The following is a 23,530-nucleotide window of genomic DNA, read 5'->3' as shown; positions in this document are numbered from 1 at the left end:
TCTTGCAAATCCCAGCTCCAACTGGGGATGCAAATATTTCAGATGTTAACATAAGCTGGGGAAGAGACAGAGTGCCTCAACTTTCTCGAAGCGGTCTGTCCATTAGGGGTTGGTGGACGTGCGCGTGCACGTGCGTACGCTCATTGCTGTCTGACGCCCATGTTCGGCTCCTTAAAGCCTGCAGGAGGCTTGCTCCAATAGCGTCCCCAGCGGCCAGACCTCTAGCATCTTCTGCCTTGCAGAATGCCCACAAAACCCGAGGTAACTGAAAAGAGCGCAGGCAATGAGCAGAAATGAAACCAGCCACAGTACTGTAATCTAGAAGACACAGGACTGGTCTGCCGATCCCAAGAGGTGGCCACCATGGTTTTAAACATAAGGAATGCCTGGGGACATCTGGGTGGCTCAGTCAGTTAAATGTCTGCCTTCGGCTCAGGGTCATGATCCCAGGGTGCTGGGATCGAGTCCCACATCGGGCTCCTTGCTCAGAGGGGAGCCTGCTTCTCCCTCTGCCTCTCTCTGCTGCTAGTGCTTAATCTCTTGCTCACTCTTTCTCTCAAATAAATAAATAAAATCTTTAGAGAAAAAAAAAAGATAAGGAATATTTGTCCTCGCACCAGCAGTGAAGAAACAGTGTCAGACATGTGAGTGAGACAAGAGGAAGAAAAGCAGACAAAGAAAGATAGAAAGACCCCCGAAGTGGTGTGAGAGTGTCATGGGTGAGAGGTGACAGCTGAAGACAGAAAAGGCCATGAGAAGCGAAGAAGAGAACGCTGCCTGGGATATCACAGCACGGGGCCATTTGGTTTGGAGCAGAGGCTACTTCCCTTCTTGGGTTCAATTTCAGACCCTTTTTGGGTCCCTGTGAGGATTTAGATCGGGCTCTTACCCCAGCAAAACACATGCACAAAAATTTGGCATATCCAATTTCAGAGATGCAAGTGGTTTTCCTACTTGAGTTATTGCTGTGTCCATAATGTTTATGTTGCTGTCAGGAAGGGTACCATTTTATTCCATAAAGTCTGTATCATAGCCCTGAGTACTGTGGAATGTATCTGAGACATTTCTCTATGAGGAAAAAATGGTTAAAATCTGTCTCAACACTGTAGGGGGTAAGCTTTCATTATGTGGAACACACTTTTAAGGCTAGTATCTCTTGTCTCCCAATGACTTTCAGTACCCAAGGCATTATTATTTGGTGGTAAGGAATAAAATGATTACTAATTTTTCGATAAGGTGATTTCCAGGGTCCTGGGATCAAGCCCCGCATTGGGCTCTCTGCTCAGTGGGGAGCCTGCTTCCCTTCCTCTCTCTGCCTGCTTCTCTGCCTACTTGTGATCTCTCTCTCTGTCAAATAAATAAAAAATAAAATCTTAAAAAAAAAAAAGTGAGACTTTGGGCTCATGTATACATAAAGGTAAGAGTTGAAGCCTAGTTTGGGCAAAATCTTGGTAAAAGGGTACATTGGGAGAACCATTTCATAGCCCCCACTGTGCCAGGTACTTCCACTCCCCTTAGTCTTCCAGGACCTCGTAGGTGAGACCTTCTGACACTGTAGATAGACGCTTTAGTACTCAGCGAGCCCTCTCCGTAGAACAGCGGATAGAGGCCCCAAAGGGTCCTTTCTCTCCATGTCTGTTCTCCCAGAGGACCCCTATTGACCTGACTTGGCCAGTCCATTGTATCCCACCCCCCCCAAAAGCCTTACAGGGGCACTGGATCACCCCCTTTTACCATTTTTTAAATTGCTGAAGGTGGACTCAAGCCAAAGTTCATCCAGATGCTTTCTTGCCTAAAAATGAAGTGTTTTGTGAGCTGAATTGAGCCTCTCAGTTCTCAAAGGGATTCCTCACTTTAAGAACTGCACGAGTGGGCGCCTGGGTGGCTCAGTTGGTTAAGCGACTGCCCTCAGCTCAGGTCATGATCCCAGGATCCTGGGATCGAGCTCCGCATCGGGCTCCCTGCTCAGTGGAGAACCTGCTTCTCCCTCTCCCTCTGCCTGCTACTCTGCCTATTTGTGATCTCTATCTGTCAGATAAATAAATAAAAATCTTAAAAAAAAAGAGCTGCACGAGTGACGTGTTTGGAGTTCCTCTTGTCAGCTCTTGTCCCAGCCACCGCCGTCCGTCACCCTCGCTGCCTTCACGGATACGTATAGTCCAGTGACGTCGTTTCCTCAGGATGTCGGTCCTATGGCACACTGTCCTGTCAGGATAGTGTTCCTGTTTTCCGGCCGGTTTCCACAGGAACCTCGGAGATCTAGGGCCACTCGTGGGCCAACAGAGCTCCATGCTCTGGGTGGCTAAAGCTTGTCCTGGGGAGTGCCCTTGTGTCTTTGGGAGTGCCTGCTCGTCCTCCTTATGCTAGAGTGGCCCCCACACAGAAACTGTGGGGAGGAGAACATTCTTAATAACCTGCAGGGTTTGTTTATTCTTAACTTAGAAGCAGTTGAGAATCTGTCAGGAGTTCTTTACTCTTCCATTGGCTTCTTTCTTCCCTTTGGGTTGCCTGAGGCCCTTTTGTCTCCTACCCTCGGGTGTTAAAAATTTATTTCTTGGGTGTGTTTGTTACCAGTGGTTCATACTTCATCTCGGTGTCGCTGGGCAGTCCTGAAGGAGGGAGCGGGGGTGCGGGAGCTGTCTCCTGACATGAATAATTCACAAGGGGTTGTCAGACGGGGAGCTGGAGATGGGCCTTCTTGGTTTCGATTGTGGGTTTCCTTCGACGCCTGGGACCTGGCTCAGGAAAGGTGAGAGCGCTAGCTTGCCGTCAGACTGCTGTCTCTGCCATCCCTGCTGCTCTCAGACACGCCTGATTTTCTCTAAAGTGACTTGAGAGTTTTTTTGGTGACGATGAAAGGACCTGAACTTGTTGTCAAAAGTTACCTGGAGCAGAAGCCCTTCTGTTGCTATGCAACAGGAGACCAACTTCTGCTCTTGGATGAATCTGTTGTTTTATTTATCTGAGCACATGGAGGGGGATGGGTAACTGAATGGAATGTGTCGCAAACACCTCTGAAAGCTGTCCTCTGGGTGGCTTTCTTCCTTCTAGGAACTCCTCCTATGGGGTAAGTGAGCAAACAATCATCTGAAGGGAAACAGTAACGCTCCCGCGTGCCCCCCACCCCCACTTCTTTCTAGGGTTATTCCATAATAGGGAAGTTGCCATGGATTGACAGTCCATTCCTCTCTCCCGGGTCAGTGGCTCACAACATTTTTCCTGCATCCTTATTCGGGAGGCCTTCTCCCATACGTCCAACCAGGATTACAGGGAATGCGGCACAGTTGTACTTCTCTGGAACTCCTGCCCTCCCTCCCACCCAAGAAGACACAGACACGCAGACGGATGAGAGGGATGCCATTGTAAAGTTTGCTTTCAAACAACTGGATTTATTTCTAATGTAAGTCCCATGGGAAGCTGCAGGCCTGGTTCATTACCTGGAATCCCTCTCATGACCGCTCACGGTCCACCCGTGTGCTGCGGTGCCTTGGCGGGGAACGCATGTGGTCGCCCCGGGGGACCATATGCTCACCACCTTGGCCTTATCCTCAGAATGGACTGTGTGACGATAAACTTTGTTAGGAGGTGCTTTTGATGGTGTAGTTCATGCACGTTGAATGAATAAAATGGTACACATTTTAATCCTCTCAATCCAGCTTTATTCCAGCAATTTGATTCTTTCCTGCTGAAACAGAAAATCTCTTACCTAGCTATTAAGCACGCCTCCCCTGCCATGTCTGGTTCACAAGGCCATAAAGCTATCACATAGGGAAAGACCTAGAATCTTCCTAAATTTTCAGTGCTAGAATGTGTCGTTCAGAATTTCTTTTGGAAACCCCGAAGCAGAATGTGATGATTTGCAAACGACAAGTGTTTTCCACCGTTGGCTGATTGTGTGTTCACCTTCCAGTTTAGTGTGTTTATCAGGCAAATGCATTCCCCTTGGGAGTGTGGCCGCTCCTCTCAGGTGGCATTGAAAGGAAAGTGGTGATTTTTCTTTTCTTTCTTTCTTTTTTTTTTTTTTTTATGGGATTATTTTCACTCAAGGCGGTTCAGTTGGACATTCTATTCTGAATTAATTGAGACCAACAAAGGGCACATTCTTGATTCCAGTGTAAGATGTGATTAATGAGACCATTTTGGAGGTGGTTTTTGCTTCACTTGGTTAAGAAATAGAAATGAGATTTGAGGGTCCAAAGAGTACATTTCCCCCCCTTTTTATATGCACACCTGCAGTGGCTACTGAAATGACCTTGAATTTTAATTTTGTGCTCTCTTCTCAGGATAGGTGGGAAAGGGGAGAAACAAAACTAATGCTCAGTTCTTCCTCAGACCTCGTGGGCGAGGCAGTTCCGTGAATATAATTGGGGCAGGGCCACTTTGCTTTCTGCCCTTGTTGAAAACAGGGGACACCTTGTTAACTGTTTTCCTCCACAGGGAGTAAAGCAGGTCTAGTAAGATTATTATCGGGAGCAGGAGGCTTTAAACAATGATTTCTTCAACTATAGACAATTGGAGTGTAAGCCAAAACCGGGCAGTTTAAGTGAGGACCTGAGAGAAAAGTGGAAGCCATTTGCTTCGTCTGCTCAACAATGGCCAAGCAATCACGGCTTTGTGTCAGGCCTGTGGAGGGAGGGAGAGGAGGGGTGCTGGGGGTTTAAGAACTCAGAAAGAAACAAACTAACCCCCCAAACTGGTTTTACTACCCTACAGAAAACCAAACTTGGCCAAGCAGTGGGAAAACTGACTTCTGGTCCCCTTACGTTCATTTTCTTATGTGCATAACTTTGCCGTTAACCTTCATGAATTACTCATTTATATTGTATAGAGGCAATATTTGATGCTGGAGCAAACATGTTAATAACAGAGAGATGGTCTGCTAAGAACTTTGGTAGTTGAAATGTACGTATTTTCCCTTCCTCCCATTAGATTTTCTTGTTCCAGTCTTTGACAAAGTAAGCAGTCTCATTACTGATGCCATTTATTTCCATCAAGCGATGTGACATCATCAGGATAGGGGTTTTTTTTTATTAATGGAATTCCAGCATTTCCTTTTCTTTTTTCTTAAGTCTATTAGATCCTTTGGCTATTCCCAGAGATGAAACGCTCATTCAAGATGCGATTGTAGACCACTTGAAAGTGATATAAAGAAGTCCCTTCAAAGCTAATAAAGTATCTCTCGTTCGAACACAGACTGCCGCTTTCAGACTTTGAGGCTTTGCTGTCCTGGTAAGCCTTCCTGACTTGATCCCAGAGGGAATTCCTTTGGCATCCAGCCCCGAACCCCACGTCCTTCCAGGTCAACAGTTTCCAGTAATTATTCTCCAACTAGAAAATAAAACAGACAGCAAATAAAAAAATCAACAAGTTAATTTTAATAAGAGTAACTTTTTCCAACTATACCATTAAGTTTATTTTCCAAATGGAAAAGCAGTGTTCACTACCCACCAAGGGCGGCTCTGATGAGTAAGATACGGTGAACAGATGTGTTTAAAAACCCCTTTCCTTAGGGACTTAAGAACCCAGTGAACCGAGAACACTCCCCAACCTTGGTATGAGGAGAGACTTAAGGCTCAAACTCTTAAATTCGGCATTTCTTCACACTGGCAGTCCTGGAGGCGTTTTGACAGTGTAGCAGGACTCCTCTACATGTGTGTGCCGTTAAAAATCCTACATTAACTCCTGTTGTTGGCGGTCCTTACCTGTAGCTCTTAATTACTGGTGAAGATAAAGGAAGTGATTGGCTTTGTGGTGGAGGCAGAAGACTTGCAACTGAGCAGCCTGTCCCTGGGTTCCAAGCGGAGAGATCAGGGGCTGGGTGGTCAGGACCTCCACTGCCTGGTGTGCCTTCAAAGGCAGGGCGGCAGAAAGGAACTGAAGTCCCAGGAAGGGTGTCCCTGCCGAAACAGGGGCCCTGCTGGTCGTCCGGGGCTCCCAGGACCTGGCTCAGAGCAAGGGCTTTATAGACATTTAAGACTATTCGTTACATACTCCATAGATGCTGTAGTTTTGAAAGGTCTCAAGTTTTTGGTTATAGGCACTCTTCTAAACTGATCTCTGTGTGGGTTTTTCCAGAGACTTCCTAAGACAGTCTAAGACACGTTAAGTGTGCTGCCTTCATCAAATGGACACTACAGCTCCATTTGTTTGGGGAGCTTTGTTATCCCGGTAAATTTCCTTCCTCCTTTTTCTGGGCTTGCAAGGCTTTCCCCTTTCAAAAAAGAAGGAAAAAAAAAACCCAAAACCAACACATCTGCTTAAGGCTGCTGAGATCAGTTCAGCCACCTCTGCTGGGAAAGAATAACCCCGTGTGCGCCCCCATAATCGTTTTAATTAGCCATACATTCTGTGGGGCACAGGTCTGCACTGCAGAGCAGATGGCTGGTGGGGGCTGTGACTGGGCTATTGTGGGCGGGGGCCTCACCAGGCCTGCAGGCTGCAGATGCTGCCCCCGCCTCAGGGCTGGAAGCCCGGGCTCCAAGAGGCTCAGGCCATCTGCTCTGCAGTCCAGCAAAGCAGGTGGCCCTCCCAAGAAAGCATTCCTGAAAGCAGTTTCACTGGTGTGGCCCATGTGCACAGGGCCCCCTGGTCCAGCTAGAGGATAGCCAGAACGCCGGCCACAATGGCCCAGGAGATGTGAAGAGGCACAGCCCATGTAGCGGGTGTGGGGCTCCCTTTGTCTGCTTTGGGTAGGGTGGTAGGGGGCTGGAGGCTGCCTTCTGTAGCAGCCATCTCGGGGCCCGGCAACCTCTGACCCTCTCCCCTCTGGCTGCTCTCAGTGGGGCTGTGGGCCAGCACTCTGGGCATGGTAATACAGAAGCCCCGGCCGCCCCTGCCAGCTGTGGCCACCCAGGGGACACTGCCACCCGTGGGGAGGGCTCTAGGGGGCCCTGCTCCTAAGTTGTATCACAGATTGACGGCTTCATCACAACTACTGTGTTCCAAGCTGTCGTTTCTACAGCCTCTTTGGGGTTTGTTCCAAAAGCTGACACTGGTCTATCAGCTGTGTCTTTTCTCTGCCCTTGTCCTAGCTTTGGACGCCCAAATAATAGGAGTAGTAATAGTGATATTTATTGGCTTAACAGACACTTAGCTCTGAATTTGTAGCAGGCACCGTTTTAAGTGCCTTCCAAGTATTAGCACGCCTTTGTAGGCAGGCATTGTGAGATAATCGAGGTGGGCGGGGAGTTAAGTAATGAGGCCGAGGCCGAGGTTGAACACACGTAGTGGGTGGAGCTGAAACAGAACTCGGGGGGTCCAGCTCCGGAGCCCAGATCCTTAACCACAACATCATCGTGGCTGAGCTAGTAGCAGTGGCTGACACATCCCAGGTGCCAGGTGCATGCTTCCTCGTCCCCCGGGGCAGCTCACCCCTGCCTTGTGACTGAGGCCGGGTACTGAGGGCTCCCAGAGTGCCGGAGCAGGACCGAACCCCGTCTCTCCGCTCAGCCCTGTGCTCACACCCTCTGCCATTTTGCCTCCAGCTTCTGCAGTCATTGAAGTCCCACAGGATGATTTTGAAGCATTTATTAATATCCGTTTCTGCAGTGAGAGGTGACATAAGACTTCAGGGGAAAAATTAAAAATCCCTTTTCATGAACTAGTCTGGAGAACACATGCCCGCAATTGTCCCTCCTTTCTCTCCCGACTTTTCCAAAGATTTGTGAGATTCTCTCCCTTCTGATGCTCATGGCTGGTCTGTGCCTGCCAGGCTTTCACTGCACTGGGTACACCAGCAGCAATTAAAAGACCTTGTTCCAGAATGATGCCTCCTTTTATTGGGCTGTTCTAGTAGGGAATGAGCTCATCCCCCCAACCTTCCAACCTGACATCTCCCCTTCCCCCTCCCCTTGCTTTTTAATTGGAACTACACGCTCCAGGCAGTGGGAATAAAAATGAGCTATGAATGAACTGAACCCCCCCCCACTCCACCCACCCCTCAAAATTGCAATTTAATAAACAAACACTCAGCCACTTTGTGCTTATCCCTCCCCCTTACTAAAGGAATGGACCCTTGGTGGAGAATGGGGACAAGCACAGCTCATTTCTGGGCAGCAAACTCCATCTCCAACTGAAGCAGTTGTGGAATGAAACTACAGCCATTCAGCATAAGTTTGCTGCTTCTAGAAGGCTGGTCCTAGCTTGGATCTAGGTTTCTTACACAGGGCCATGGGAGAAAGGCATGTGTGATCATCACCCTAGCCATTTTCTAACAAGTTCTCCCTTACCCACTACCGCTTGCCCAGAGGGTTTGGGTGAGATTGTTGAAGCTGCCCAAGCTGCTTGCCTGGCCTTCAGGAGGCCAGGCTGAACCTGATGCCACCGGGTTAAGCTGCCTCTAGTGTGTCACGATCTCAGGGCCCTATTCCGGTCTCTGACCAGTGTCCCCGATCTTTCCACACTCTGCTTAGTCCGGGAGGCACCGGCAGCAGCTTACACCTTCCTGAAGGGCACCTGGGACTCCTGCGAGGCCTCCCCTGCCAGGACACCAGGGGAAGGACGCTGCAAACGTCACAGAGGGTTGCATAGCAAAGGGAAAGTTCTTCTTCTTTCTCCCCATCCTCACGACATACGAAATTCATTTGGTGAGGATTTGAGGGCAGGTGGGTAAAAGAAAAAACAAAGTTGGACCTGTTTGTATTTTTTTTTTAAGATTTTATTTATTCATTTCAGAAAGAGAGAGTGCACAAGCAGGGGAAGGTGGTGGGGGGAGACAGGCCAAGAGAGAGGGAGAAGCAGGCTCCCCACTGAGCGGAGAGCCCAATGCAGGACTTGATCCCAGGACCCTGAGATCATGACCTGAGCTGAAGGCAGACACTTAACCAACTGAGCCACCCAGGCGCCCCATGGACCCCAGTGAACATCTAGAATAGCAAAGGAAATATAATTTTTTTGCCACATTCCCTCAACCAAATGCATCAATTCTGATTATGTCTGTTTCCTTCCAGTCTTTCTCTAATTGTATAAATATTTTTGCCAGCGGCAGTTGTAGTGTAGAGAGCATTTTTCCATCTCCTATATGGTTTTGTAATTATACTTTTAATGACTACATTATGATGTATAATTGTACTTTGTGCTCCATTGTTCAAAGTTTAAATTGTGTTCAGTACTCTTATAAAAAGTGCTAAATGTACATATCTATGCATATGCATTTTTCCTTTGATTTTTCTATCATTAGAAATCATGAAATTACTGGGTCAGAGAGTATGAACATTTTTATGGCTTTCAAACATGAAGCAATTTTCTTTACTAAAAGGCTAATGTCCATACACATTGCTACCAGTAACATTTAAACAGGCCTATTTTAAATAAATCATAACCTTGATGGTAATAGGACTCCTATCTTAAATACTTCTAATTTAATGGGAACAAAGTGATTCCTTGGTTTTAATTTATACTTTGCTGTTGAAATGAGTCTTTCCCCATATTTGTTTAACTGTGTTGCCTGTCTGTATTCTTTGCATATCTGCCAGACTTGGCATTTTTCTTATAAATTTATATGAATAACTGATACTGTCCTAGGGCCACCCAACTTAACACATTAAGTTTACACATGGTAAGAAAAATAAAATCTGCAAAAATTAATAGGTACTGCATAAACACATGCTCCATAAAAATAAGGTCTTATCGTGCTTGTTATGTGCCAAGCACAATTCTAAGCATTCTATCCAACTCTGTGAAATATGTACTACTTTATTCCCATTTTGTCGTTGGAGAAACTGAGGCAAAAGCAATTCATAAATGTGTCCAGGCCAAATTCAGTAGGTAAGGCAGTCTGGCTCCCATGTCCCCACACTCTTATTAGTTAGGAGGAAGAATTAGGGAAGGAGGGCAATACTGGGAATACTGTTCTGAGAAGTGACTCAGATACACGCATCCAGTCCCATAGAGTCACGAAATATATGACACAGCATATTGGAGCCTCTCGCACCTCTGAACGAATTGCTCCCTATTTTAAAATGAATTGAGAAGTGAGCAAATGTAAAATAAATCTTTCTGTCACTATACGCACCTCAATATGTTATGGATTGTTACTAAGGGTTTTTTTGAAGGTGTATGTTTGCATTTTCCCATCTGTGTATCCTAGTGGGGGCTCCCTTGCTTGTTTGGGTCCAGTGATGATATAAATTGTGTTACTTTTCTGTCCGTTTGTGCTGTTAAAAAATTGTCCCCTGCTCATGATTTTAGTAGGTTTTATTTTGCACAATGGTTCTTAGATCATAGAAACCCATTTTATTTGATTTAGGTGTATTTGAGGGATTCCGTGTTAGGGTCCTTCCAACTGACATGCTGAATGCTGAATGATACATTTTCACAATGTGGGGTGCCACAAAGAATTTAATTCTTTGCTCTGTGGGTGAGGAAATAAATATGCTGGGACAGAGAGGCAGGCTTCTTTTATTAGTGGGGCTTTATTGATTTAAATCATTTCCTATGGCAACAGTTGAATTCTCCCCGGAACCAGTAGTGTAAGAAACTGTATGTTGGGCTGCTTACCCCACTGCTCTTTCCCCACCCCCACTGTGCCTCCTCCATCCACCGGGTCAGCAGTGTGTCTTTATGAGGAAATGTGGACTGCTAAAATTGTAATCACAGACAAGCAAAAGTCACACTGTCCTCTAATTCTGTTTCCATAACTACCATGTGTATTAGTGACTTGCAGTTGTAATCTGAAGGACTTGTAGTAAACTTCCGCATTTCGAGTCACGGCCTTGTGACGTGTTCTTCATGGCAAGAATGACCCCTCCCAGCATTGCCAGCTTGGGTTTCACTATAGTGTGGCAGAACCAGGGGAACTTTCTGGTGCTAGCTTCAGTCTCTTTCTAACTAAAATATGGAACTGTGAAACCCTGGTAGACATCTGTCCTTTAATTTACTGGAGAGGACCAGTGTAAGTGAGTATGGGGAGGAAGAAAGTAGATGACCTCAACTCATCTCAGCTTGAATGAGATACTGAAAGTCAACATTCCAGCTTAGAATTTTGGGTGGCACACTGTTTGCTGTGAGGGATCCAAGCTCTTGCAAACTGGAGTTAACGAGACATATTTTTCTGTTGAGTTTCTTTAGGATCCCAGGAAATCAGATCAACTTGTGTAGTTCAGCCATCACAGAGAAAGGCTGGGTATTTGTAATCAAGGCAGCTTCATTCATCAAGTTGGATCTCTGCTGAGACAGCAGCCCCTTTCAAAAGGGGGAATACCCCCTTCTCAACAGGGTTTCCTGTGATGGTTGTAGAACCTCCCTGCAGGAGTGATTAGGCAGCTTGCTGGCTAGCCAGAGGCCACCGCAGACCTCCTTGTTGCCACTGACTGGAAGTAGACCTGTGCTGTGCTTGGTTGGTGGAGCGAGGGCTGGAGTTGGGTTCTGCTTTGTGCCCTTGGCTGGGTGCTTTTGTGTAGTACATGGACTACAGATGTATGCTGTGACTTGAAAAAGACCCAGTAGTAACACAGCACAGTAGTTAGGACCCTAACTGGTCCAGTTCAGGTAATTTTCATGGCTTCTTATGCAATTTACCAGTAACATACATTTTATTTAACTTGAGCTTTCTGGCCTACCTGTTTTGGGTTGCATCTCTGTCTCCTTCCTCACTGAGTCATGGACGCATTAGGCTCATTCTTGCCTCTTGTGCTTCAGCAAATAGTGGCTGTCCCTTCCTTTTCACTTGGCTGTCTCCAGCTCACCCTTCAGGTCTCAGTTCAGATGTTGCCTCTTTCAGGAAGTCTACCCTGATTTCCTGAGTCTGGAGGATCCCATTGAGATACCTGCATAACATTTTGAACTTCCCCATCATAACACTTCATATGCTACAATATTGTAGTTTCTGTGTTCTTGTCTGCATGTCTTCATTAGCATATGAACTTCTCGAGGCAAGAAATGTGTTTGTTCCATTCATAGTTGTATTCTCAAGATGTACCATAATACCTCGCACCCAGTACACATTGAAGAACAAATTCATAAATGCATGGTATGAATTTTTTGTTGGTTGACGGATTCTGAATATTTGCTTTGGCTTGGTTTTATTGGCTATGCTAGGTTTTGCTGTTGAATGAGTCAGTTTGCAAATGCGAAAGGCAAATCCCTAGTGAAATAGTGCAGGCTGCTACCTGGTGTTTTTTAGGAGTCTCTTCTGGATTGGCTGGTTGACTCCGGAGAGCCCACCTGGAGGGTTCTGAGTCATGGGACTCACCCAGCTGATGATTCCAGAACCAGAGAGTGCTCTGATCTTGGAAAAACTGAATATGTACTAAAACACACTAATCTTCTCTCACCTTCTCTAGCACTGGAAGACACAACGCAGTGAGGAGTATGAAGCAGAAGGTAGGAACTGAGTGTGTGTCCGGCTCTGCCCATCACAGGGCACTCTCCAGCCCCCACTTCCTGCATCTCCCAGCCTTCTTCCCAACAGCCTCCTAGCCTGGAGGCCAGCTGCAAAGTAACCTTAAGAACAACATTCACTAGAACAACCTCATTTCCAGGGGAACGGTCATAGTTTTAAAACCCTAGCCTTTGACCTCATGTAAGGTATGGCAACTAAGATGTGGGATTTTACTTATGGGTCAATTACTGTCTCATACAAACTTTCAAATTAATCTATGGGCCGTCCTAAAACTAAATAGAGCCCTTTTAAAACGCACCCATTGACAAGTTTCCCATGGTTTGAAGCAGATGCAGAGCCTGTTGGACTTCTGTGGCCAGCAGATGGCACTGTGGTTCAGCAGACAGAGACCCCCCCCCACCCCCCCACCCCCCCACCCCCCCCCACCCCCCCCACCCCCCCCACCCCCCCCCCCCCGCCTTCACAGCCTACCCTGGTGAAACTCCACTTTCCACTTTAGTGTAATTACTGTGTCTAACCTGGAAAGACACAGCAGTAATGAGCTTAATTTCTTCAATAAATAGTAAGGGTAGCACTAAATGCACTTCTCAGCCTCCTAAGGTTCTTCCAAGCACACAAAATTGTGCCAGTAATTATCCCATGATTCAGTAACGACTTCATAAATCTCTTAACGCCCAAGTGAAAAATTTAACTTGAAGTGAGAACTTTTAATAGAGGATAAATACATTTTGATTTTTAAATAGGAAGTCTGACCCTTAAGCGCTCGAATAAAACCTATCCTTAATGTTTAGATGATGAGTCACTTGCATTTTACAACCACGTACTCTTTCAAGTGGGTTTGTAGAGCAGAATATCTAAAGGTGTAAAGATTTAGAAAGAGGCTAATCCTGAGACTTTTAATGATTATGTTTTGATATTTATCATGAAATCATTTCCTTCTCTGTAAAAGCAGTTCTCATGCTTGGACTCGAAGGAGTGGTGATAGTGACATCTGGTAGCTATAGTTGGGGCTGGTTCTCAGCTAGCCTCTCTTCAATCACACCAAAGCCTGAAGCCTGTGCATGCTTTCAGTTGGAAGAAAACAAACCTAGAACATTCATATGCCTGTGCGGGAGGTGTTTCTTGCATGGTGTAGAAGAAGGTGCCTCTTGGCGCAAGTTGCAGCCCAAGAACCCATGGTTCCATTTCCTTTGAGCTGCAGATTCAAATCAAAATGGAACCAGCATCAATAGTCTCTTTCCTATAATACTGACTTTTACAAAGCACAATTCTCTTTGAGGATAGGCTTGCTCTCCTTGCACTTCCTTTGCGGACAGCACAATAGATGTTTTTATTTCAGGTCAGTTAAGATTTTGGAACCCAGATGACTTGAATGCCTCACAAAGTGGGTCTTCCGCTCCCCAAGACTGGATAGAAGAGAAACTACAGGAGGTTTGTGAAGACTTGGGGATCACCCGTGATGGTCACCTGAACCGAAAGAAGCTGGTCTCCATCTGTGAGCAGTACGGTCTGCAGAATGTGGATGGAGAGGTAAGCCTTGCACCATGTTTTCATTCAGGAATAATAATCATGATAAAATCTAGACAGGCCACAGGCTAGGAATAGCCGTGTTTTGGCTTCCTGTAGCATGTTACAGAGACTCTAGTCTCTTTTTTCCCCTAGGAAGTAAGCCATGAAGATTCTTTCTGGAGAAGCTCATGTTGTGTTACGGGGGGTAGCGGGGGAGGACCAACCCTGACAATAGCTGACACCTCCTGGGCACACACGATGTGCCCCTCACTGGCTAAGCATGTTACCCCACATCATCATGAGCCATGACCTCAGTGCAGCCACCATGTCAAATATATTTGTAGAAGTAGCTTTCACTGAGCAAAATGTGGGAAAGACTCCGAGGACAGATCACACAGGGAGTTGAGAGAATGGGAGCTGGCCGAGTGTTTATTTCAAAGGCCAGGCTGATGAGTTTAGGTTTTTGGAGAGATCTCAGTATCAACCATGGGTTCTTCAGTAGAGTGAGGAATATATGACAAACTTGGATCCTGAGGTGGGTCTGAGCTTTCCTTGTGGAGCATATTGGTGTCAGGACGGCCTGTGCGAGGGGCCCAGCCGGGAGCCATCACACTCTTCTGGTCATGAAGAAATGGAAAAGGGTAGGTTGGTAGTTTTGAAGGACACAGAAGAATCTTGAAGGAAACCCAAAGACTCCTGCTTGCTAAGATTCTGAGCTTTATCTTTTCTGAAGAATGAAGATGGGAACTGGCAGGACTGGGTGCTTTAACAGCTGTGAAACATGAGAAGAGAAGTAATTCTAAGGTATGTTTTTGCAAGAGTTGAAAACAAGGAGAGACTCAGAGGTTAGGGCTGCAGTTATAGTTGGGGAAGTCTTGGGTTATAATGATGTTTCAAACCATACTTTCTGCTTGTGCGGGGGCTACGTGGTATTATTTTCCTAAGCCAGGAAGATATTTATCATCAAAAGCCACCAAGTAGCCAAATTTGCAGAAAAGCCTTTTCCCTGCTTCTCCCTAGAATGTGTGACTGTTCTGTGCCCTTTGACTACCTTTTTAATGGCTCAGTGGTCATTTATTTTTCAAGGTTGGTTGTTGAATCATAAAATTAAATTCATCCTCCATACTGTAAACCAGCGCAGTATGCAGAGCCTTGGGCAGTTTTGCCAAGAAATATTGCGCACACTTGGATTATTTCTCTAAGAGCAATTCTTGGAATAATCTGTAGCCATTTGCGGGGAGTTGCATTTTCTTCCATGGTGGAGTTTCCAAAGCCCATGAAGAGAAGTAGCACAGCTGGTTATTTTCCTCTGATTGAGAATGAGTAAAAGATTGCTCATTGAATATAGCTTTTACTTAATGTCTCCCCTGCCAAAAAAAAAAATCATGAAATACTATAGTACTTCATACAATTGGCTCTAGACCACAGAGGAGCCGAAAGTTCAAGATGATCTCATCACCCAACAACTTGGGATCATAGGATTTCATGACTGAAAGCAATTATAGATTTAGTTCTCTCCTCATTTTATAGATAGAGAAAGGGATGTCCCTGAAGGGGAACTAGATTGCCTATCTCATGTACCCTGCTTCCCAGAAGCAAGGACAACTCTAGGGCAGGAATGGCAAATTAAGGCCTTAGATACCAAATATGGCCCAAGTTTTTGGGGCTTTTGGTTTTCTCCTTAGGCCTGCCAAATGTTTAAAACTGAACTTTTGCTATACTTTTTTTTTTTTTTTTTAATCAGGAGATTTTTCTAAGAACTAGAGTATTTGACTCCGTTATGCTAGCAGTGGGAGGCGACTGGTTAGCTCCTTTGGACAGGACTTGTGCTCATGTGCTCAATTCCCCACTTTAAATGGCGCCACTCTGTGATGTCTCAAGACCACCTAGCCTCATCTATCTATGTCACCTTCCTGGCCTCTCTGGGTATTTGGGTCTGTTAACCCTAATCTGGTGCATCATTTCCCAGCTGACACATTGGGAAATCAAACATCTGAGACCCAGCTGGTGTGTCATGAGGAGTAAGAATGTCCTCGGGGTTCTAGATTTGGCTCTTGTCCAGGGCCCAGGGGGGTACCCCTGTTGATGCCCATTTGCCTTGCATTCTGTTCAACCCAACCCTGCCTTCTCCAGAGTCCACAGGCATCTCTTTGCCACTTGTCCGCTCTGCTGTGTGCAATTCCTAGTGGGATTCACTTGCTCTGCCATTTTGAAGGGATGAGGTGATGGGTTTTTAGACATTCTGGAAGCTGTGCATCGACTTAGCAAAGGTCACAAGACCAAGCAGTGGTCTTGTGGAGCTAAGGTTAGAGTCAAAATCATGCTTAACTTTGGTCAGCACACCTGGATTTACTGTGACTTCTGGCTCGGTGGACCTCCAAGAAAGTGGTCTTTTGGTCAGTAAGAACGAGGCAGAAATGCTAAGAGATCTTAGTAACCTCAGAATCTCACCCCAAATACTTTTCCATTGGTTTTACCATTTAATTCTCTCTTAGGAACTGTTCTTCTTCCAGAGATTTCCACTCTTTAGAATGGTTTCTAAAAAAAAAAAAAAGAAAAGAAAAGAATGGTTTCTTGTTTCGGAGACCTCTCCAGAGGAAATGGTATTTAAAAAAAAAGAATAGAGACAGATGTTTCCTATTGGATGTGACTTGGAAAGAGGCATTTGAGATAAATGCCTCAGGCACATCCACAAATAATAAAATCAACAGTTATGAGACGACAAACCCTAGCAATAGTCCAGACTGGTGAAATGAATATTCAAAATTTGAAGATGTGTCACAAAGAGACCTTTTTTAGAATGGACCCGGTTGCAGACTCTATTGCCTCAAGAGTATTTCTGCTGCTTTTTATCGGTTCCTTTGCCACTCAGCAACATGGACATCACCTGAGAGCTTGTCAGAGATGCGGAATCTTGGGCCCCTGCCCCCAGATTTATATCAGCCCCCTGATAGCAGAATCTGCATTTTAATAAGATCCTCAGGTGATTTGTACAGTGGAGATGTTTCTGTATAGAAAAATCTTAGCCCCCAAAGTAAAGAGGAATCCAGCTGCCAGGAAAAAGGAGGTCATTGCCTTTCCTCCCCGTTTCATGGTGTCAGTGACTCATGCTGCTTTATTCATCCCTTTATATTCTTCTGTTGAGCTAGGACACAAACCACCTCCTAGGCAAGCCTCTGGAAGGGACTATAGTCCGGTTTTTCCTCCCCTGGTTACATCATTAGGACCACTTGGTTATTGTTAGAGGGTACAAAATAGCCAGGCAAAGTTCCATTCTCTTTACATCTTTTGGATCCTTCTGTTGAAAACACACAAATCCGTCTCAGCCGATCTTTATTTCTCCTGCACTAAAGCATTAAATAAAAACCCAAAACGTTCAGTGCTGTTCCAAGTAGTGCTCTAAATCCCAGGTCCTGGGTTTCAGACCCAAACTCTTAGATCATTGCAGTCTGTCCCAGACCAAATTCTGCTGTGCTAACGTACCAATTTCAAAAATTCAGTATAAGCAAAATATCGTGTAGAGTCACCACAATATAATGGCTTAATGATTGTAAAAAAAAAAAAAAAATTTTTTTTTTTTTATAGAGAGGTTGGGGAGGGACAGAGGGAGAGAGAGAATCTTAAGCAGATTCCATGCCCATTATGGGGCCGGCCTTGGGGCTCCATCTCATGACCCTGAAATCATGACCTGAGCTGAAATCAAGAGTCTGATGCTTAACCGACTCTGCCACCCAGCTGCCCCCAATCCAAACTTACTTCTTTTATTACAACACTGGGAAGCTAGACCTTTATGTTTTTTTAAGTAATTTTTTAATCCATAGACTCATGTATAGCAACATTACAGACGACCCATTTGAAGAGCATGAAGAGAAGAAAAAACAGGTAATTGCTAAATTGCATAAGATTATGAAAATGGACATTTACTTGGAGAAGGAAGTGGAGGAGGAAGGACATATTACTGAAAAGGAAAATAAATTCAGTGAAATGAGAATAAAGGGACATGTTCTGTTCCTGGAGCTCTAGGGTCAACAGTGGTGCCAATTCTATTGGCCACAGATGTACTTTGGGCCTTGTGTTATTTTGAGGGAAATATTGAAAGTAAGTGGTTACTGTTTTCTAGATGCTTGAGGAAGTCTTCCATAATCTTGATCCTGATGGTACAATGAGCGTAGAAGATTTTTTCTATGGCCTATTCAAAAATGGAAAATCCCTCACACCGTCAGCATCTACTCCCTACAGACAGTTGAAAAGGCACCTCTCCATGCAGGTAAGAAAGCATTAGGAAGTGGTTTCTCTGTGAGTAGAAGTTAGAACCCATTTGAATCATTTCTAGTGAATTAACCTGTTGTCTGAAGGAGGAGGAGGAGGAGAAAGAAGCCAAAGAAGAAGACAGACTAAACCACTGGGAGGGAAAAGTCGGATTTGAAAAGTGACCATAAATTACAGAGCGGGAAGCCACTAATTAGGCTCCTTAATGTTAGCTGTGGGTCAGAAGAAACCTGGTGTTAAGCAGAGACACATCTGTGTCGAGGGACTCGCTACCAGATGGACTATTCTTTTTTTTTTTTTTAAGATTTTATTTATTTATTTGACAGAGAGAGAGAGAGATCACAAGTAGGCAGAGAGAGAGGGGGAAGCAGGCTCCCTGCTGAGCAGAGAGCCCGACGTGGGGCTCGATCCCAGGACCTTGAGACCATGACCCGAGCCGAAGGCAGAGGCTTTAACCCACTGAGCCACCCAGGCGCCCCAGATGGACTATTCTTGATAAGTTTTGCATTCTTGACTCACTTGGGAAAGAAAGATCAAAGGGGCTGTATGACTTGTTTTTCTAGTAGTGTTAGAGAGGCGTGTCTCCTGCTCATTGTGGTCAGGACTGTCCAGTTTGGGTCAGCATCTGGCTTAAGTCTCTTTCTTCTTCCAGTCCTTTGATGAGAGTGGCCGACGCACCACAACCCCGTCGGTGATGACGAGTACCATTGGGTTTCGGGTCTTCTCCTGCCTGGACGATGGGATGGGCTATGCATCGGTGGAGAAGATACTCGACTCCTGGCAGGAAGAGGGCATTGAGAACAGCCAGGAGATCCTTAAGGTATGGCAGCTAACGTGGGACAAATAGGACAAATTGGGGAAGGGTTGAAAAATTCCAGGACTTTTGAAACTGATTTGATTTGATTTCTCCTTAATGATTCTTCTTTTCATAAGATCTCAGCGATAAGAGATCACTTTTCTTACCCCGTGTGACCAGGAGTCTGTTGCTAACTACTTTCCATGTTCGTAAATCATAAACTATTGACCAGTGCAATGCTCTTTAATGGATCTCTGGTTGATAAAGATTAGAGTCATACTGTTGTACTTATTTACAGTGCCAGATAATATTTTTTTAAACATGCAAATAAGTACATTATTTTTTCCTTAGAGGGAACTTAGATGAAGATGGTCCCTAAGCAGTCACTAAAGAGACATAATTATCCAGCTTCTTGACTATACAGTCTGCCTCTCTGAGTGTGTATGCCCTCCCCTGCTTCTGCTTTAGAGGACGGAACCTGTAATCGTCTTCAACTTGTGATTTCTAGGCCTTGGATTTTAGCCTTGATGGAAATGTCAACCTGACAGAATTGACACTGGCTCTTGAAAATGAACTTCTGGTCACCAAAAATGGCATCCACCAGGCAGCTCTGGCCAGCTTTAAGGCTGAGATCCGGCATTTGCTGTGAGTTGAGTAGAAGGTTTCACCTGCCCCGTCCCCTTTCCCACTCGAGCCACAAGTCCTTTAGATGCCCGGGACGCATTCTGTGCACACATGTGGCTCAAGTCCTTGCACCTCACTACTGTGGAAACCAGGTAGCACTTAGATTTGCATTAGGCTTTTGAAGGGGGCCGTGGAAATGTCTTTCTGTTTTGGAAGGGTTTGGGTTGTCTTGGTTTTGACTTTGTGTCGAAGCCAGCCAGATGAGAGCCTTTCTGGGTCTCCTTGTTGCTTCAAGACAGTTTCTCTTGAACTCAGTCTCTTCCTCCTTCTAGGGAGCGGGTTGACCAAGTGGTCAGAGAAAAGGAGAAGCTACGGTCAGATCTGGACAAGGCTGAGAAGCTCAAGACTCTCATGGCTTCAGAGGTGGACGATCACCACGCAGCCATAGAGCGGCGGAATGAGTACAACCTCAGGTGTGACCAGTAGGGCCATGGCCCTCCCTCCCGCCACCCCGGCCCCTCAAGGTGGGACTCAGCCTGCCCACCTGCATGGCCACACCCGGGCTGGGGCGACGTAGGTGTAGTCAAGCCTAGAGGAAAGCAGGACACATGAGATCCTTCAAGGAGGTTCCTGTCTCTGTGACCCTGTGTTTCCATTTTTGGTGGATCTACAGAGGCCCTCTGAGGGATTCGATGGCAGCTCGTTGGTCTTCCCTTCTCACAGGAAACTGGATGAAGAGTACAAGGAACGGATAGCGGCCTTAAAGAATGAACTCCGGAAGGAGAGAGAACAGATCCTGCAGCAGGTGGGCAAGCAGCGTTTGGAACTTGAGCAGGAAATCGAAAAGGCAAAAACGGAAGAGAACTACATCCGGGACCGCCTCGCTCTCTCTTTAAAGGTAATCCTCCTAGGAGGTCTCTGGCCTGTGGCCCTGCTGGGGATACTGCCGGAAAACTAGGGCTCTGTAAGAGGGCGGGTCTGTACATGACTGAGTCTCAGGATTCCTGGAAGTTTGCCCTGCTGGTCATGACCCAGGCATGGCCAAGCCCCTGCCGGGATCCAGATTTCAGGAGGAGCCAGGCTTCTGGTTTGCCGACAGTGTTGATTAGCGTATCTTGTTCTTCCCCCTTCCACCTGGTCAATGCCCTCTCCCTTCCCTGTCTCCCACCCCAGGTCAGAGCAGATGGCATTGTCTCCTGCCACACAGGGCTCAACAGCTTTGTTTCTTTGCTTCCAAATATGGGTTTTGCCTTGCACATCCTCCTCTCTTTTCCTGTGTCTCAGGAGAGGAAGTGATCTTTCTCTTTCTTGGACTCTGATATGGTACAGTGTAGTCTAAAGGGGGTTGGCTGTGGAGTCAGACTGCCTAGTTCCATTCTGGATACCACTACTTACTGGAAAAGCTTGATCACATTATCCCAACCTGTTTCCTGATGCCCCAAAATGGCGTCATTATGATGTCTACCTCAGAGCATATTTAAATATGTGGAGTTTGGAAGGTAATAAATATACATAGAATATGAAATATTGTTCCTGAAATTCCACACATCAAAAACTGAGTGAATTCTCCCACTCTCACCATCAAATTGGTTCCTTTTTGGAATTTCCTCCTTATTCTCCATCATTACCATGTGTTGTCACAGAAGCTAAGATCCTCAGTCGTCCTCACTCGTCGGTCTCTCAGATCTGTTGATGCTCTGAAAGGTCTCTCAGATTTATCCCCTTCCTCTCCGTGTCTGCAGCCTCTGCACAGGTTCAAATTCGTCAGAATTTCTCAGCTGACCTCTGTGCACCTTTTCTTCCATCTACGCAACCCCCAGCCACCAGAGTTACCTCACTTAAGAACTGACTGAAGAACATGCTGTTACCCTTAAAGTGCAGCCTGGTAGCACTGAAGGCCCCTGGAAGGGAGCCTGGCCTCCTGCTTTTCCAGCCATAGGTACTGCCAGTAGGCCCCCACCTGCCCTCACCTCTCTCGGTTCCTCAGTGGGCTTTTAGGCTCCTTCACTGCTTTTTCCAACATGGCCGACCACATGACTTTTTCATTCCCATGATGCTTGCTTTTTTCTTGCCAGAAGATAAGGCATCGTAGATGATTGTATCTATATCTGTCTCCCTCCCCACGGTCCAGACTGTGTTTTCCTTGTGGTCAGTAACAGAATCTGACTTGTTAAGTTTCCAGAGCACCAGCACAGGCCTGATACACAGAGATCACTCCTAACTGTTTTGACATCTAAATTTAGACATACTTTGAAAGATTAGAGTTTTAGAACTGGCATTTTGAGAGAAGGTGATTTTTTTTTTTTAAGAAAAAAAAAACTCTTCAAGCACATTCTTTTTTTATTCCATATTGCTATGTGAGGGTGTGAACTAGAATGTATTAAAAATATACTGACTTTATATTCTTTTGGCAGAATATACTCTGAAAATAATGTTCTTCCAATCAGCCTTTAACACTGGAACAAGAACGTATGTCAAAATGCACGTCTGGGAGGTTTTATTTATTTTTTTTAGCAAATGTGACTAGAAATCTCTCTAACAATTATTATACATACAGGTTAAAAAATCTTTTGTGACATCAGTTGATGTATTATTTTATTATAATAATTTAAACGTACAAGTAATGAAAAATCTTTATGTGTAGCTTTTATATCTTTAAGCCAAAATAAAATTGTAAATATAAATCAAACTATATCATCAGTAAATGAAAGCGATGTTCATTATTCTCCTTTTTAAATTTTTCTGAGTTCTTTTTTGCTATCAGATGAACAAGGTATCCTGCTACCAATTTTGACAATATATTGAGAATGTTTTTCATGTCAATAAATACTATATTGCAACACTATCCCATAGAAATACAATGCAAGCCAAATATGTAACTTAAAATTTTCAAATGGCCACATAAAATGAAATAGGTGAATTTAATCCCGAATTATTTTTATTTTATCCAGTATCTCCAAAACATTACTTTGACACATAATCAAGATACAAAAAGTATTATTAAGCCATTTTGCATTTTTGCAGTAACTCCCCAAAGTCTGGTGAGTATTTTACACGCTTAGAGTGTATCTCATATAACCACATTTCAGGTGCTCACTATCCACACATGACTGCTAGTCGCTACCGAATTAGACAGCATCGTTCTGTAGGGTCAAAGAAAGAGGAGGTAGACTTTTGGGTTATAAGATAAATATCAATTTTTTAATATTTATTTTTGTCCTCTCTAATCTACTGAAACTTTCAAGATGGACAAATTCAATCCAGAGCACAAATTTATGCATCCTCCCAAAAGATTCAACCCTTTGCTTATTTTTAATTCTGTGCCCATTTAATTTCTCCAAATTTCTTCAGGAGAACAATCGTCTAGAAAATGAGCTTCTAGAAAATGCAGAGAAGTTGGCAGAGTATGAGAATCTGACAAACAAACTCCAGCGAAATTTGGAAAACGTGCTAGCCGAAAAGGTAAATCTGTTTAAATTTGATCTCCTGACATGCAGCCCAAAGTATAGTTCACTCAAAAGCGCAGAAGCAACGCCCCCGCGGAAGTTTCTATTAGGGAAGTATTTTGATGGCTCAAGGAGGCCGTCAGTTTGCCAGGGATATAATTTCAGAGCTTGGATACGAGGGAAAATACTGCCCAGCGCTGAGAAGTGATCCCTGCCTTAGCTGAACATATCGCTCTAGTATTTTCTTCCCATCATGCAGTTGGTAATGTTCTGCTTAAATGTCCCATTCCTTTCATACTTAAGAGACCATCCTTTGGGTCAAGAGACCATCCTCTGGGTGAACACCAGAAACTGGGACTTTTGGTGGGTTAAAGGTCCAAGAGAGATATTTGGGGAAAATGAAAACTATGCCATTTCTCTGTTTCTAGTTTGGTGACCTTGATCCCAGCAGTGCTGAATTCTTTCTGCAAGAGGAGAGGCTGACACAGATGAGAAATGAATATGAGCAGCAGTGCAGGGTGAGTGACTAAGGAGAACCTAACAGGT

At 45.1% G+C, this 23,530-nt stretch overlaps 1 protein-coding gene across 1 annotated transcript in view; it reads left to right on the top strand.

The window, feature by feature from the left end:
* The window catches only part of NIN (ninein), a 94,687-nt gene that overhangs the window by 33,403 nt on the left and 37,754 nt on the right, over positions 1–23,530 (top strand). The window contains exons 6-14 of the mRNA XM_080807323.1: positions 12,282–12,321; positions 13,680–13,870; positions 17,970–18,116; positions 18,771–18,938; positions 19,423–19,559; positions 19,871–20,011; positions 20,262–20,436; positions 22,890–23,000; positions 23,413–23,502. Of these exons, the coding sequence (XP_080663449.1) occupies positions 12,282–12,321; positions 13,680–13,870; positions 17,970–18,116; positions 18,771–18,938; positions 19,423–19,559; positions 19,871–20,011; positions 20,262–20,436; positions 22,890–23,000; positions 23,413–23,502 (1,200 nt within the window). The remainder of the gene's footprint in view (positions 1–12,281; positions 12,322–13,679; positions 13,871–17,969; positions 18,117–18,770; positions 18,939–19,422; positions 19,560–19,870; positions 20,012–20,261; positions 20,437–22,889; positions 23,001–23,412; positions 23,503–23,530) is intronic.

Source organism: Martes martes (genome assembly GCF_963455335.1).
Source record: "Martes martes genome assembly, chromosome: 7".
Taxonomy (NCBI): domain Eukaryota; kingdom Metazoa; phylum Chordata; class Mammalia; order Carnivora; family Mustelidae; genus Martes; species Martes martes.
This window is presented reverse-complemented; position numbering and strand designations above follow the sequence as displayed.